At 37.3% G+C, this 17,926-nt stretch overlaps 1 protein-coding gene across 1 annotated transcript; it reads left to right on the top strand.

Moving 5' to 3' along the window:
• Positions 1-8,345: 8,345 nt before the first annotated feature.
• On the top strand, positions 8,346-11,138 carry LOC149242798 (beta-fructofuranosidase, insoluble isoenzyme 1-like). Its single transcript, XM_089367722.1, has 6 exons — positions 8,346-8,355; positions 8,450-9,306; positions 9,733-9,894; positions 10,211-10,455; positions 10,558-10,654; positions 10,858-11,138. Exons 2-6 carry the CDS (start codon positions 8,455-8,457, stop codon positions 11,044-11,046), a joined length of 1,545 nt encoding a protein of 514 aa, XP_089223848.1. The 5' UTR covers positions 8,346-8,355; positions 8,450-8,454; the 3' UTR covers positions 11,047-11,138.
• Positions 11,139-17,926: the final 6,788 nt, after the last annotated feature.

Here is a 17,926-nt window from a genome sequence, read left to right as displayed (position 1 = left end):
TGAAATTGACTCGAGATAGGTTTCATTTTTACAAAAGCTTGAAATAGAGAAAAACTATGCTTCAAAGTAGTTTCATTTTTGCACAAGCTTGAAACAGATAGAAAACTGTGCTTGATGCCCCCTAAGCGTAACTGCTAGAGCGCATGCCCCCCAGCTTCATTTCATTCAACTAAGTACACTGCTGGTAATTAATAGTTGGATGGAATGAAGGTTCATTTACGAGATCATATGAAAGACCCGACCTAAAATTGTAAGAAAATTATGCAAAAAACTGAAATAACTAACCTAAATATAACTTAACATTTATGAGATCTAGTCAAACTCTCAACTCAATTAGAGGAGGATTTGTTTCATTTTTTAACGAGCTTGACACAAGAAAATAACTATGCTCGGATTCAGTTTCATGTTTACGCAAGCTTGAAACGAAAAACTATTCTTGTTATAAGTTCGCATGCCCCCAACATAATGAAGCAAATCAAGGTACATGCCCCCCAAGCTTCATTGCTTTCAACCAGGTGGATGAAATGAAGTTTCACTTTCAAAATGTTGGAAAGACCCAACTCGAAAAGGGATTTGTTTCATTTTTTAATGAGGTTGACACAGGAAAAGAACTGTCCTCAAAACCCTTGTTTCATTTTTTAAACGAGCTTGACACAAGATAAGGAACCATGCTCATGACTCCTTGTTTCATTTTTTAACGAGCTTGACACAAGACAAAGAACTATGCTCATAAAATCCTTGATTCATTTTTTTTTAATGAGCTTGACACAAGACAAGGAACTATGCTCAAGTCTACTCTTTACAATCTACCTAACAAGGAACTATGCTCTAAAATCCTTGATTCATTTTTTAACGAGCTTGACATAAGACAAGGAACTATGCTCTAAAATCCTTGATTCATTTTTTAACGCGCTTGACACAAGACAAGGAACTATGCTCTAAAATCCTTAATTCCTTTTTTAACGAGCTTGAAACAATACAAGGAACTATGCTCAAATCTACCCTCTACAATCTACCTATATAACCTACTGATTCATTTTTTTTAATGAGGTTGACACAGGAAAAGAACTGTCCTCATACCTGATTCATTTTTTAACGAGGTTGACTCCGTAACAAGAACTATCCTCTAGACCAACTGATTCATTTTTTAACGAGGTTTACATAGGAAAAGAATTGTCCTCATACATGATTCATGTTTTAATGAGGTTGACTCAGTAACAGGAACTATCCTCTAGACCAAATGATTCATTTTTTTAATGAAGTTGACACAGGAAAAGGCTGTCCTCATACCTGATTCACTTTTTAACGAGGTCGACACAGTAAAAGAAACTTTCCTCGAGACATCTAGTTTCATTTTTTAACGAGGTTGAGACAGGAAAAAACTATCCTCGCACAACTGATTATGGCTTCCAACTAGAAGAAATACATGTCAATGGACACACCTTAATCATGGATTCTAAGAGGTCTTCATCAGAAGGAAGAATAGTCCTCTGGAAGGAACACATGTCAAGGGACTCAAAAGGGATAAGAACGTCGCGTTCAAGTAATCCCATAGAGTTTTCTATGTCACTTACCAGATCTAAATCAAAGGAAGATGAGCAAATAGTGAGAGGCTCACTTACATCGGTAACTGAAAAAATGGGACTAGTTGCCACATAATTAACCCGTGGCGGGGTAGATACCACTTTAGAATTAGAAACATTTGGGGGTGTCATATTATTGGTAGTTGAAACAAGACTAGGGAACGAAATCTGGTCTACAGTCACAATATTTCCATTGTGAGGGAAAGACATCATGCGAAAGAGTGTCGATACGATAGCTTTCATTGCATAAACATAGTCTCGTCCAAGGAGTAAATTGAAATCCAAGGGACCTCGAACTACCATAAGATCAATACAGAAAGTTTTACCTTCCAAGGTAATAGAAAACTTAGGAAGGATCCCTAAAGGTTCACTAATGGTTCTGTTAAAAGCTTTCATATTCTATTTAATAGGCGCAAGCTGAGGGGAACCCAAAGCTTTCCAAGCAGTTGATGATAAAATACTAACAAAAGCACCTTCATCTACCTGTGTGCGGTGTATGTCCCTACCACCAGCCTTGACAATGATTTGGAAAGGGATGGAGGAAGGAAGACGAGGTTTTGTCATTCTGTTCTAATCAAAGGAAAAGACCTCAATACTTGGATGGGGTTTTGTAGAAACAGGTGACATGCCCCCTGGCGTAGAAGAATATGATGTAACAGGAAGAACCTGAGCGGTATGAGGTTCACTCTCCAAAGGGAGAGTGGGATCGACCGAATGTGAAATTGAATCGACCACTTGATCAAATAATGGACCATCAACCTGAGTGATATGAGTTTCACTCTCCAATGGAAGAGTGGGATCGACTGTACTTGAAATTAGATCAATCACTTCGTCAGTTGACGGTAGGTTGGGAGAAAGTTTACGGTAACCAGTTGGAAATTCTTGCTGTGGAACAGTAAGGTTTTCCAACAAATTTTAGGCTTCATCCATGTGAGGGCAAATGTGAGTTTGATGACTCCCTTTGCATAACTTACAAGGAAACCTAACTTTACCGTTTTTCCCAGGAACCTGAATATCACTGGTTGATGGATCAATGGAAAGTTGATGAGATTTTTCTGACCATACTTCCAAGACCTTTGGAATACTAGGACAATTGATAAGGAAGTGGTCACCCTTACAAAGCCTGCAAGGGTATTTGGGTTTATGATGCATGTTGGAGGTTTCCTCAACACAACTAACACTTACAACCATGGTTGGTTGGTTGACTTATTTCTTATCTTGCTTCTTCTTCTTCTTCTTAGGCACTTGGTTACTACCGTCAAGGCTTTTAATAAGTGAAGAGGAAGAAATGGAGGAAGAAAAATTAGGCGAAGAAGGTAAAGCGTCAACAGAAGGTTGGTGATGTTGAGATGGTGAACTCTATTGAGATGAAGCATTCGGTTGAGGTGGAAAAATTGGAGTATTTGGGACCAACGAAGTTGAAAATAACCATATCGGTAAACCTATTGTAAATCTAGGTAATGACAAAGTAGCCATATAAGGAGGACCAACATTTCCAAAGAAAGGAAAAGTACTAGGATTTTTGTTGAGAGGGGTTCCTTGGTTGGTAAATTCCGGAACAATTGCCATTATATTCAATTTCATTGAATTTTATTAACAATTTAAAGCTAAAATTAGCAATTCACAATTCACACCTAACAATTAAAATTCACAATTCACACCTATGGTCTCTAAAAGTAAAACCAAACAAATTAACACACACTATCAAATCTAGGAGTCAAACCACACACAAACAGCAACCTTCCATACCAAAAACACTAGTTGGTGATGAAATCCAACATTGCAGAATTCCATATAGAAATGGCGGTTGGAACAGTTACCTTGACCACCTGCTTAATGAATAGACTGGCACAAGTTTCTCCACTAAACCGTCTCGAGTGAAGAGAACCCCCCAGAAAATCCAAGTGAGTCTAGTCGACATCTACTCCAAGTACAGTGGGATCTTCCCTCCACCGTCACCTTAGGAAAGAATCCTATAGATTATGGTCACTATGATTACCAACGGAAACAAATATACCTAGGGGAACAGTCTATGATCCGATACACATGCAAGGGCAGAGTAGCAAGCTCAATCCCCTTGAAGGCTCCTTGACATAATCCATGGTTTACCAACAAGTGACCCTAGGCTCCTCGACAATGGTTAATCTTAGGTTTATCATTTTTAATACGTGTATATCTGTTATTGTTCCCAATGACGAAGGATTGATTACCCCACTGGTTCGGATATGACCTCGTGCTTGACTTCTTTAAGAGGAGCTTCCTAGAGCATAGATGTAACAATTGGAATTTATCTCCTACCGCAAGATACAACTACTTGTTTGTTTTACTATCTTGGAGAGTTAACTAAAACCTATTCCAAGACACTAGCCTAAGCTAAATTGGTGGAAATAACCCTAAAAATGTAAAAAATACTAGATGAATTTTAATTAAGCGCTGTGTTATTTAGGCTGTTATTACTCAAAAGGGTAAATGGATATGAAACCAATGGTGTTATGACCCGACCCAAAACTGAATGCAATCAAATATGATAATATAATCTTTTCAATTCGATGAATCCTAACTAAAGTAAGTAGATAGTTGCATTCACTTCCAACAATGAAAAAAATTGATCACTAAGAGAAAATATAACAAATTCTCTAATGCACTAATTTCATCAAGAAAAACTAATGCAAACCAATTCCAAAACAATTTTTATTTTTATTTTTGTGTGTTAAAACAAGCATAAAAATATGTAAATTCAAATCAAAGAAAATTGATCTAAATCTACGATGGATTTTTCAGAATGTAAACTATGAAATTGTAATCTATGCACAATTCACTTTGAAAAGTATGCAAATGTAATCTATGCACATTTTTCATTCATATTCTGAAAATGAGAATTCTAACTATGCAAATGTGATCTATGCAAGAGAATTCTCAAACACAAGATGATTCTAATGTAATCTAAGAACCAATCAAGTGGAAGTCAAGAAAATTGGGTGAGAGATCCAAAGATCAAAAAATAAAAACACTTAAAGCAAAAAGATGCAAAATTGTGAAAAGACTGAGACAAACCTCCAAGTAATGACCAAAGGAAATCAAATTAAGAATTTCTCAAAAAAGAGACTCAAAAAACCCAATTAACTTAATGGAGAATGATGAGATGAGGAATGTGGTGAAAGAAACTCATAAACAAGGCTTTTTGACAGAACACATGTAGATCTGGGTAGAGGCTAAAAAACATAAAAAAATCCTAAGCTTAATTAGATGAAAAGATTTTAGTTTTTTCAAAAATTTGACAGGGTCCACAGTCCCCTGGTATAACCAGGTGCAGTACCGCACTTTGTAGTAAATGAACAGTGCGGGTATGTCTACACTGTGTTACAAACAGCAGGTGTGATCCACTCTAAAAAACGTGAAAAAACAAAAACAATTCAAAATCTAAAAACCTACCCAATCCCACATAGCAAGCAAAAACCCAGAAACAAAGAAACAGTTTCTCAAGTCAAAGTAAAAGCAAAGGCAAAAACCAAAAATTCAAGTCCCCAGCGGAGTAGCCATTTTGTCAGCCGGATAAGTCGTTCTTACGGACAAGACCAACCTCCCTAGTATCTAATGATATCTAGCGACAAGCAAACCAAAAAAATTCTATCTTTCTCTAAATATGCAATTTATAAATAAAGGCAAACAAGTGTTTTAGGCCTACCTTGGGTCCAGTGCAAGTTTGTGGAAGCCACACTCTGTTGATCCAAATGAGCTCCCTTGTAAAGAATTTGTAAACACAAACAAGCACACACATTAAATAGCACCTGAAAAGCCAATATAACAAAGCATATTTATCATGATGATCAAGGAATTCATGAAACAAACCATATAAGACAATTTGTTGAGAAAAATGAATTTGATTGTATTAACTTTAATCAAAGAAGAACTTGACAACCTTAGTGCCTTGATGCTGTACAAGCTCCTCCCAGGGTCCAGAAAGAATCTCCTCTACTTTGACAAGTTTCACTCTCTTCCCAATGAAGCCAAAAGGCATGTAATCTCTCCTCTCAAGCTTAACTAGGAAGTCTCAATTCCAACAACATTTACCCTAAAAAATGTTTAGCTTCTAACCTCTCCAGCAACCAGCCGAATGCCTTAATTTATAGTGCAATGGAGGGAAGTTACTAGGTCCACCTTCAAAGGGATAAAGCCCTCCTTCAAAGGGATAAGCTCCTCTCGTCAAGGGATTAGCTCCTTTAGTTATGGGATGCATGAACCACCTAGGAGCGAACCATCCACGTCAAGATTCCTTCTAGAAGAATCAAGAATTAACCCAAAGTGAGTTTTTAGGAATAAACTTGCACCTTTTTGACTTTCACAGGGGTCCGCACCCACTCCTTTAGAGACAGAGCGGGCAAGTCCGCATGACCATGGGGAGTGGGACCGCAAGTAACAGTAAGAGAAAGTGTGGAACTAGAGCTTTATTTATTTTTAAGGACTTTCTCTCATTTTTAAAGCTTGACATGAAGAGCTGAGGTTTGAGACTTGCAAAGAAGGATAGTATGAGTGGTGATAGACTCACACTGACTGCAGAAAGTCATGGTGACAATATTTTGTGTAACAGATGTGAATCCACATTCACTGCATTTATCAATGGCAGTTTTTTGCTACCCAACTGAGAGAGTATTTAGTGCTTTGCTTTGGGTGCAATAGGTCCCGAGTTCAATTTCCAAAATATATAGTTTCTAAACACTTTCAGTAAATTAAAACTAAAAATAAAAACAACTTATCTTGAGTGTTTCCTAAGTTACTTGGTTCATTCTCTGTACAATTTCAGGAAATAAAAATAAATAAAAATAAATTATGTTGAGTGTTTCCTAGGCCACTTAGACAAGACTCCTTAAGTAAATACGACTCTATTTATATAATGGTTATTTATATCAGGTATTTTACCAACGACCTTTACTATGGCTAAAGGTGTCACTTGGTTCATTCCCATAGGCATGACTCCTTAAGTAAACATGCATCTATTTATATCATGGTTATTTATATGAGGTGTTTTACCAACGACCTTTACTATGGCTAAAGGTCCAAAAAGAAGTATTTGTTGATTTTTTTTAAGAAAAAAAAAGTTTTACACATACCTGTCTGTAACCATATCAAAGGAGAGCTCCCCTGTTGAGAGCTCCACTATTAGAGTCAAGAGAGGAACCCTGTAGGTACGATGCAAGTTGTTCCTAAATGATGTCAAGAATATATGTTAGCTTAGAAGAAAATCTTTGTAATCTACTTGCAAAGAACAATAAGCCTCTCATCTTCCAGTATAGAAGGTAATAGATGCCATGTTGGGAGCAAGGCCATCCCGTAGAAAAGAATAGAGAAGATTCAAAGAAACGCTAAGTGTTCACTATGGATGAGATGAAATATGTACCTGTGGTCTCAATAACAACAATGATATGTCTTATGGATGTATTGTTCCTTTTGTTGGTGAAATACCTATCTACGCTCAGGGTCTCTTTTTCTGAATTCTTCATATTCAGATTATGAGAACAAACATTGCTCACCAAGAAATGGTGGTTTGCAACAGTGACAACCCTGGCAAGTTTAGGAAAGTAGGATAGTTGTTGCATGTCCATGGCAAGCTTAGGACTATTGTTGCATGTCCATATCTGTTGCATGTGGACAAAATCGGCGGCAACGATTGCATGTGGGAAAGTATTGGACTTTGAGTTACCCAAATATAAATGTATTATGATCCACCACAAACACTAAATGTGTTGTAGTAATGCTAACTTCAAACTAACATAAGTTAGATTTACGATGAAATGCAATGGATTTTAAAACTTATTTATTAAGTCTCAAGCGATTTATACATCCTCGCTGGCAATAACCCCTCAAAACATAAACTTGATATTAAAAAATTTTATGGAATTTTTTTAGTTAAGACATTGATTAAAATGGTGAGTACATTGATAAATCAATGTAATTAATAAAGAGTCAATGCCCAACGATAGCTATAGTCCATGCACCGCCTAAAACAAGGACTAATAATTAAACCATCAACATTAATTATCATTCAAATAATTCAATTAATTAAATCTTATAACAATTTTTTTTAATTATAATTATAATTTAAATTATTAATAATAATTTTTTCTTTAATTATGATTTTAATTTTTTTCATAATTTTTTTTAATTACGCCGTAAGGCGTTTCCTTTTGAAGTGAATTGACCCAGCTGACACCGTGTCCTATTGTTAACCGTTGATTTGTGGTGTTAGACGATTAAACAAAGTTTGATCATTGATCGTGAGAAGCCGAAGATCGTGGGAAGCCGAACCATTAAAAACAGTTTTCCTGTCATTCTCCTGGTTGTATTCCTTTTGCCCTTCACGCTGGTTAGTTTATTCCTCAGTAAGTTCGTCATTTCGACCTTTTACGCACCATCTCATTCGCCCAATCTCAGGTTCTCGCTCACTAATTTTAGGTTCAAGGTTTTGTCAGAGCTTTCCACCGCTGTTTGCAGGGCATTTCAAGTTCTCAGGGCGGAATTCGACCTATCCGCTATACACCAGGTTGGCATTAACCTATCCGCTATACACCATATTGTTAACGCTGAGAGCACAAGAGTTGAACAGCGGTATCGTACAGGATACCATTTTCAGCCTCAAAGAAACTGGATGAATGGTCTGTATATTCCATCCTATTTAAGTTTTCACATTTAGATTTTCTGTTTTGGGATTTAAACAGATCTTCTAACTTTCTTTTCGTTTGTTTGTGATTGCCTGCATACCCAACAGACCCAAATGGTGAGCTTTTCATTCGGTTTCAACTCATGCATTCAATCGTTATTAGATTTAATATATTTCTCTGTGATGAATCTGAATTGCGTTCGTTTTGCAGCGCCCATGTTCTACAAGGGATTCTACCATTTCTTCTACCAGTATAATCCTCAAGGAGCGGTGTGGGGAAATATTGTCTGGGGGCATGTTGTTTCCAAGGATCTCATCAACTGGCATTCACTGGATCCTGCCATTGTTCCGAGTGAATGGTATGATATAAAGGGCTGCTGGTCCGGTTCGGCAACGTTACTGCCCGGAGACAAGCCTGTGATTCTGTACACAGGATGGGCCAATTCATCCCAACAGTTGCAGAGCATGGTTGTTCCTAAGGATGCCACTGATCCTCTTTTGAGGGAATGGGTAAAGATCCCTCAGAATCCTCTTTTGATTCCAGAATTTGGGATCAATGGGAGCTCATTCAGGGATCCCACCACCGGATGGCTTGGCCACGATGGAAAATGGAGGATTCTAGTTGGAAATAAGAGGAATCGCAGAGGAGTGGCTTTGTTATACAAAAGCAAGGACTTCGTCCACTGGGTGAAGGCCAAGCATCCTCTACATTCATCGGAATTGACCGGAATGTGGGAATGTCCAGACTTTTACCCCGTTCCTCTTTCTGGGAACGAAGGATTAGACACGTCCGCTATTGGGCATTCACTTAAACATGTTTTGAAGGTGAGTTTGGACGATTACAAGTACGAGTATTATACAGTGGGAACCTACTTGCGGGACATGGATCGATACGTGCCAGATAATAGCAGTAGTGATGACGAAAATGGGTTAAGATATGACTATGGCAAATTCTATGCTTCCAAGACATTTTTTGATCAAAATAAGCAGAGGCGAATTCTGTGGGGATGGATCAACGAATCGGATAGCGTGTCCGATGATATCAGCAAGGGTTGGGCCGGTGTTCAGGTAAAGTCTGTAATTAGATTAAAGGTTGAGGGAGACTGATAAGACATTCTTGTTTTTAAGATAAGGAGACTTTCTTAGTGAAACTTTATCATTTCTAGTCATTAGATTTCCTTTGTTTTGTGAGTGAAGACTCTTAACTTGGTTAGCAATATTCTCTTCTTTTGATTATTAAACAAGACGAGAAATTCTTATTCGGAAAAGAAGGGATCAGACAAAAATTCCTGACTCGTATTTGACTGATTAATTTAATCCAGTGTACATACCCAATCCTTTTTTATTTTAGTGTGTAATATTAGGAAACAAATATTTAGAAACGTTTTTAATTCATTGAAATCACTCTCAAGCTAAGAATCTGATTCTGCGTTGCTGTATTTATATGTTTTACGTTTTTTTTTTCTTTTTAACGTATGCGGTTTTCTTGTAAAGGCGATTCCAAGAACCATCTGGCTTGACAGCGCCACAAGAACGCGGCTTTTACAGTGGCCAGTTTCCGAAGTAGAAGCTCTTCGTCGAAAGAAAACATTGAAACAGAATATAGATCTCAGCAGTGGATCCGTTGTAGAAATTGCAGGCATTAACGCTGCGCAGGTGCTCGTCAGATACATTAAATTCCTTTACTTCAATACTTCTTGACTCGGAATTGTTGCCCCTAACAATCTCAGGGGATAAGGATTCATGCCTCCTTTCTCTGATTTAGGCTAAGTAATTTCTCTGATATTTCTTTTTCTTGTAAAAGTTGGTAGTTCTTGTGCGGAAAATCGAACAGGCCCTCTATGATCTTGGCTGAAGCAAAGATCCCTTTCATGACTCAGAGATTTTAAGAATTTTTTAGGAATTTTCCCCTTTTTGTAATCTCTGTTTTCGTTTTCTTAAATTTACTTGGTGAAATTGGATTTGCTATTAGGTCGATGTGGAAGTCTCCTTTGATCTCCCAAGGGTCGAAATGGCGGAGTTTGAAGACGAGGTGGGAGTAAATTCGACAGCTCAACAGCTGTGCAACCGGATGGGGTCAGCTGCGAGGACTGTTGTTGGGCCATTTGGGTTGCTTGTTTTAGCTTCCAAGGACTTGAATGAACGCACTGCTGTGTTTTTTCAGATCGTTCGCTATCGAACAGAACTGAAGTTATTAATGTGCAGTGACCAGAGCAGGTAAAACTCCATAAATATTGGGAAAACTTATTCATCTGAATCAATCAATCCCAGACAAAAGACAGTACGTCAATGTTTTTCAAATTGTGTGAATGCTCGCAGATCGTCTTTGTTGAGCGCCATTGATAAGACAACATATGGAACTTTCGTGAATCATGTGGGTTCTTTCAAGGAGAAGAGCCTTTCATTGCGAGTCCTGGTAAGCTGTTGGACAATAATTTTTTTAAAGTTTTGCCTGTGAAGTGTAAAGATTTTAGCAATTTTTATTCATTTCTAAACTGCTAGTGCGGTATCTTTGTGAGAGCACGAAAAACTAAATATAGGTTTTAATATTTTCCCACTACATACTAACTTTTTTTTTTTTAAATTTGTTGTTGCAACGGCGATGAAATGAAAATGCAGGTTGATCATTCAATCGTGGAGAGATTTGGAGAAGGGGGAAAGGCGTGCATAACTGCTAGAGCTTATCCCACATTGGCAATAGGCAAAGACGCCCATCTTTACGCCTTCAATAACGGCACTACCACTGTCAGGGTCAGCAAATTAATCGCGTGGGAAATGGCTTCCTCTAATCACAGTACTCTGCGCTAAATAAATGGGTTTTATGAGATGTAATCAAAACTTTGCAATTTGTCAAAAAATTGCGGAGATTTTCGTGGTGTGGTTAGTTAGTTGGAGCTGTGTTTTGAAACAGTTATTACGCCGTAAGGCGTTTCCTTTTGAAGTGAATTGACCCAGCTGACACCGTGTCCTATTGTTAACCGTTGATTTGTGGTGTTAGACGATTAAACAAAGCGTGTCCTATTGTTAACCGTTGATTTGTGGTGTTAGACGATTAAACAAAGTTTGATCGTTGATCGTGGGAAGCCGAACCATTAAAAACAATTTTCCTGTCATTCTCCTGGTTGTATTCCTTTTGCCCTTCGCGCTGGTTAGTTTATTCCTCACTAAGTTCGTCATTTAGACCTTTTACGCGCCATCTCATTCGCCCAATCTTAGGTTCTCGCTCACTAATTTTCGGTTCAAGGTTTTGTCAGAGCTTTCCACCGCTGTTTGCAGGGCATTTCAAGTTCTCAGGGCGGAATTCGACCTATCCGCTATACACCAGGTTGGCATTAACTAACCCTTTACCCACATTTTTTGGATCTATAAAAAGCTTGTTTAAATTTTTGTATTTCAGGCTATGAATTGATCACGGTAGAACATATTCCTTCATTTTATATATTTAATCAGGCTCTACGGGGATTACTTCTGGGTTTATCGTTATTTTGTCTTAAATGCTAGTCCCTGTTATCCGGGTAAAAATATTTTATCTTTTAATTGTAATTTTTTGAAGTGAATTGACCCAGCTGACACCGTGTCCTATTGTTAACCATTGATTTGTGGTGTTAGACGATTAAAAAAAGCATGTCCTATTGTTAACCGTTGATTTGTGGTGTTAGACGATTAAAAAAAGTTTGATCGTTGATCGTGGGAAGCCGAAGATCGTGGGAAGCCGAACCATTAAAAACACTTTTCCTGTCATTCTCCTGGTTGTATTCCTTTTGCCCTTCGCGCTGGTTAGTTTATTCCTCACTAAGTTCGTCATTTCGACCTTTTACGCGCCATGAATATAGGTCTGTAACTCAGAGCTTGCGCTATTTTTTTTGTTAAATAAAATATTTGTTTTGCTTTTTGGCTGGATGGTGGACTTTCAGATCCACTCAATGAACCGCATACTACATCTATCATTGACAACCTCCTATTGATTTAACCCTATACATACATACAATTGCAGCTGCCCTTCATTGCCACTGTAATTTGGAGCCTGGTTCTTTATTATTCAAAGAAAATGCTCTACCTGTAAACTCCTTCAATGCACTGTCATTCACTTGGCAAAACAAATTGCACGCTTCACATAACATCCTATTTTGAAGTCAATTTTTCTCTGGGTATCCTATTAAACAAGCAATGATTTTTTGAATGGCACCATCCAGTTCACAATAAGTGACATGCCTATGGAACCTTTTTGCTTTCCCTGAATTTCATTTTCCAGCATTTAGTCAAGACTTGTATGAACCCATATTCAATTTGTTGGAAAACATTGATAAATCCAACCACCAACATTAATACAGAACCTAGCGTCTTCTAGAGAAGTCGGCGTCTTCTGGAGAAGAAGTCTGAAGAGCTGGATAGCTTCTTAGAGAAGCTACCGCCTCACCGATTCCAGAAATTTCCTCTGTGTATAAAAATCAGTTCAGTGATTGAATGAAGATAAGTGATTAAATGAAGATAAGTTACAAGGTTCTAAAGTTCTAACTGTTTTAAGTTGCTGTGTTTATGAGTTTGAGTCTGCTCTCTCTAATTCAATTTTAGTACTCTCATTTAAAAAAGGATATAATCTTATATATTTTGACAGTGTCATTATGTGCAAGAAGCATATTGCGGGATACAATATAAAGCTCTGTTGCAGAATTGTAGGCTGTGCAATTTCCAAATCCGGGGGAACAACAACCTGGCGCATGAAGCCCCACATTGTAGCCTAAATAACAGGTGGTGAACAGTTCATTTATAGTTATACAGTACTTAATGTGGTCTCCAAAATATCGAAAACATTCTTCTATAAATATGCCAGAGTCCTCCCTAGACCAAAAATAAAATATATATCATAATTGGGATCTATTTTTATGTTTTAGAAGCATGCAACAGAATTATGGCGTTGAATCTTACATGACTCTTTTGCTACAGAATCCCCCATACTCGTCTTCCAGAGTTTGTGGCATGTCCCAGTGAAACAGAGTCACAAAAGGCTCTATACCTGCATGAAAAATCATATTCGTGTGTAGGAAAGCCACATACATGTAAATCTCTGTGCAAGGCAAGTAAATAATTTGAGTTTTAAATACCATTCTGAGAACAACTCATTTTTAAGATTATTGTAATGAGCAATTCCCTGTTCATCGACTCTGTTGTGTCTTGGAGAACCCTCTATAAATTTACAAATAATGGAAATGTGAGAATTATGGAATCCAACAGTTACTTAAAATACATTGGAGATTTATTTATAACGATATCACTGCTCGTTAATTCAACTTACTAGGAAATATACATTGCCAGGAAATAGAAAAATGATACACGCCCATTCCTATTTATTTAAGAAGTTGAACATCTTCCTGCGTGCAGATTACAGACAAATTAATTTCATCTATTCTCAAAGGAACCTCTCAATTCATCAAATCATTCAAATTTGTACCTTATAGATGGTATAGTTCGCTTGACCAGGATGCCTCAAATTCAGTACTCAGATAAATACACTGATGATACTTATGAATACAGGTTTGTAACTCAGAGCTTGCACTATTTTTTTTGTTAAATAAAATATTTGTTTTGCTTTTTGGCTAGATGGTGGACTTTCAGATCCACTCAACGAACCGCATGCTACATCTACCATTGACAACCTCCTATTGATTTAACCCTATAGATACATACAATTGCAGTTGCCCTTCATTGCCACTGTAATTTGGAGCCTGGTTCTTTATCATTCAAAGAAAGCGCTCTACGTGTAAACTCCTTCAATGCACTGTCATTCACTTGGCAGAACATATTCTCCCATTCATGGGGTTTGATGGCTCTGTTGCCAAGGCCTGGAGCTCGATCTTGGGACACAACATTCCTAAACTCTTTCCAATCCACGACATACGCAGACACCCTCCTTCAAAACTTAGCCTTGAATTCACTCCAAGCCTGGTACTAGTAGTAATTGATCACTCTTCTCTGTGCCTTCACATACACTATTCTGTATGCCTTCTTCAACTAAAAGAGGTGTATTGCATTGAGCAACTTACGAGAGGCAGCTTCCAAAAGAAGTATGGATTTGTAGGGCTTCAGCTTCCTTTCCCTGCAACTTTGAATGATAAAGAACCAGGCTCCAAATTACAGTGGCAATGAAGGGAAACTGCAATTGTATGTATCTATAGGGTTAAATCAATAGGAGGTTGTCAATGATAGATGTAGTATGCGGTTGGTTGAGTGGATCTGAAAGTCCACCATCTAGCCAAAAAGCAAAAAAAATATTTTCTTTAACAAAAAAAATAGCGCAAGCTCTGAGTTACAAACCTGTATTCATAAGTATCATCGGTGTATTTATCTGAGTACTGACTTTGAGGCATCCTGGTCAAGCGAACTAAAGGCTTGAATGATCTGAACCCAAAGAAAGGAAATAAGGGCCAATGATTCAAATCCATCCATAAATTTCAATTAAACGATACAGTGTTTTTATCAACATAACATAACGGAAAGGAAATAAGGGCCAATGAACACCATGGTGCAGGCACAGAGTAGTCTCATTTTCTGTGCATTATCTTGAGTACTACTTTTTCTTGAATGATGCGATGGCGGGATTTTACAATAAGCGACGGAAGGAATGGATTTCCCATGGATTCGAAGAGTGATTTCGGAGGCAATGAGCTGATAACGAACTCATTCATTGGGATGCTCGCGTCTAATGACTTCTTGTGCAGAGTGTGACCATAGTTTCAATGGTATTGTTGAATATGCAACATAGATATTTGGTTTCAATGTTGAGTCCTTGTCTATGGTTAATCCCTTTGGAAAATACAACAATATCCCTCTCTGTGGCCAAGCTCTCATATACCATATAATCCCATTTGATGGGTCTGGAATGATCAAAGTAACCCAATTTTGCTGTGATGATCTTTGGTAAATCTGAGCTATAATTAGCTGTGTCCACTACGACCACTGATGTTGCAGACCAATGGGTTGCAGGGGGAGGAACCTGGCATCCGACTGCAGCTCGTGGTTGGATAGAATATCCAAATTGTAAATACTCGATGGCATTCACTGGTGTATGGATTTGTTGCGAGAATGAACAGCTGGGGGATGATTTGTGGGATATCAGATTGGAGTTTGCAGAAGACAGGCGTACTAAGAAGAGGACTTCCTGAGGAAGAAATACAATGTCTTGGATGAAGGAACTCCTATTGGTTTGATTGGTTAGCAACAGGGGAAAACTCTTTGTGAATTTTGCAGCCTGTGGTTTATACAGATTGGGTTCTTTCTCCATTAAGCTTTCTTGCAGGCTTCCATATTGAAAAAAAAAAACATTCCTCGACCATGTCTCGATATTAACCCGGCATGATTTAACTGCAGAGCCAAGAACAAAGTATCTATTAGCACCACATTTTTGTTCTCAAATGCTATTTTCAATGCAAATGCATCTGTTCTACCAACTTCCCAATGTGGTAATCAACACCTAATTTGTTTTCAAATGCCATTTTTAATGCAAATGCATTTGTTTTTCCAACTTCCCAAGGTGTAATGAACACCTAATTTCTTTTCAAATGCCATTTTTAATGCAACAGAGAACAAGCTTACTCCAAACACTTAAGCGATAAAAGAAACACAAGATTTCAAGTATTCAAACCATGTTCGTGATGCCTGTCATGAATTAACATGTATTCTTAGTCGTGGAATAGGCCTTAAGCCAGGGGCAAACCCTGCATCCAATTTTGAGCTTTTCATTCTTTGTTGGACAAGCCTTTGGTTTTAGACCTGCTTGATTTCTGTCAAGTGAAAATAAGAACCTCACAGTGAGTATATAAAAGGATGTAATGTCAAATATCTTAATAAAATTGAAGGAATCGTCGCCCATGATATCTGGAATTTATTAAGAAATTTGCTTTTGCTAAACTGAAGGATCGACGATTGTTCCAATCCCGCAATCATATCTGTTAACTTCAAAATCTCCTTATAAGATGTATTCGAAATTCTTTGTCATCATGGCCCTCCACCCAAGACAACCTATTGATGTCTAGATTGAAGGTTTTCCATGAATTTATGTAGGTCCCTTTAAAGTTAGAATGCTAGGTATTTAAATAAATGCAGAGAAGGAGACGATGTGTCCATGTTGTTCTTACATTGCAAATCATTTCTTGGAAGTTTGGACATATATTAAATAAATGCCTGACCACTGCTTTTGGTCAGTTACAATCAGATGCATATCAAAGTTTCTTTGAGATATTTATAGTTTTATCTTTGAGTGTGGGTATGCTTGATTGCTGGTTGTCTAGGTGGTGAGTTGAATATATATAATTAGGGTTTTATTTCACCCAAATGGATTATTTTGATGATTGGGCATTATGTGTCATATCCTAACATGTGGTTCTCCCTCCGGACACTGCCAAATTGCTTCCCAAGAACTCACTTCTCAATGAGGTAAGCACCGCATTTTTTCTCAAATGCTATTTTTAATGCAAATGCATCTGTTTTGCCAACTTCCCAATGTGGTAATCAACGCCTAATTTGTTTTCAAATGCCATTTTTAATGTGATAATCTGTTTGTTTGTTTTATTTTTTATTTTTATTATTATAAACATATTAATAATTTTAACCAAATTGATATTCTTTTTGGTCCAGAACGAATGGCAAGCATTGGAGTTCAGCAGTCTCGTGGATGGGTGCACTATGCCATTCATCATCCTGAGCCACACATCATGTTATTCAGAAAACCTTTGAATTACTAGCAAAACCAGTAGCAACAGGTTGTGGATCAATCTCAACCTATGGGTCTGAAAGCCCAGAGAGTTCTATTGTGGGCAAAGCGGGGGCTCAATCTCAACCTATGGATTTGGAAACCCAATGAGTTTTATTGTAGGCAAAGCGGACTGGCCTGCCTGATGTGCTCAATTTTGAATGATTGATTGGATTTTATTATATAAATAATTGAGAGAAACGAAGAATAATAATTTGTATAATTTTGATTAAGGATTTATTTTATTTTAGGCAATTTATTGACTAGGTTTAGTTTGAATGATTGAATTATTATAATATTTATTATTTTGAACCAAAATGCAATTCTTTCAATTTAAAATTTTTATCGGCTTCTCTTTGCATCTTTTGGGGCAATTGTTAGTTATATTAAATTACTTGAAGAATCAGTCTCCTACAATGTATTTTAGGTATCAGAGGAGGGAAATGGTTATTTCCACTGATTGAGGAATAATTTAGGCAATTTCAGTCTTGTAGAAAAGATTCGTGTTGGTTCATCTTGGGCTCGAAACTCTTTCGTTGTCATCTAATTAATGAATGTGTTAGATTGACCATAGCAAAATATCCATTTTCAGAGTACACATAACTAACTATTGCAATTGTAACTCATTATCATCCACCCTTGTTTTCAACAATGTCCATTCACATGTCGCTATTCTTCCCCACTCTATGCCTTACGGCGTTCCTTTGCAACATAAGGTGCAAATGCTAGTTAATTTTTTAACCATATAAAAGGGGACAGGGTCTGAAATGGAATAATTTAAATACTTAAAAGGAAATGAGTAGAAAATTATTTTTTCCACTTTTACCACTTGAGGGTAAAATAAAATGGATTTAAAATAAGAAGAGAAGAGAATTTTGGATGTTAAGGACATTTTCACCATTGAAAAGTACAAGAAAAATGTTTTGAAATAAGTAAAAAATT

Source organism: Pinus tabuliformis, chromosome 8 (genome assembly GCF_031772625.1).
Source record: "Pinus tabuliformis cultivar Carrire ecotype Pingquan chromosome 8, CPIR1, whole genome shotgun sequence".
NCBI lineage: Eukaryota > Viridiplantae > Streptophyta > Pinopsida > Pinales > Pinaceae > Pinus > Pinus tabuliformis.
The sequence above is the reverse complement of the archived record's forward strand: the minus strand, read 5'-3'. Positions and strand labels throughout refer to the sequence as shown.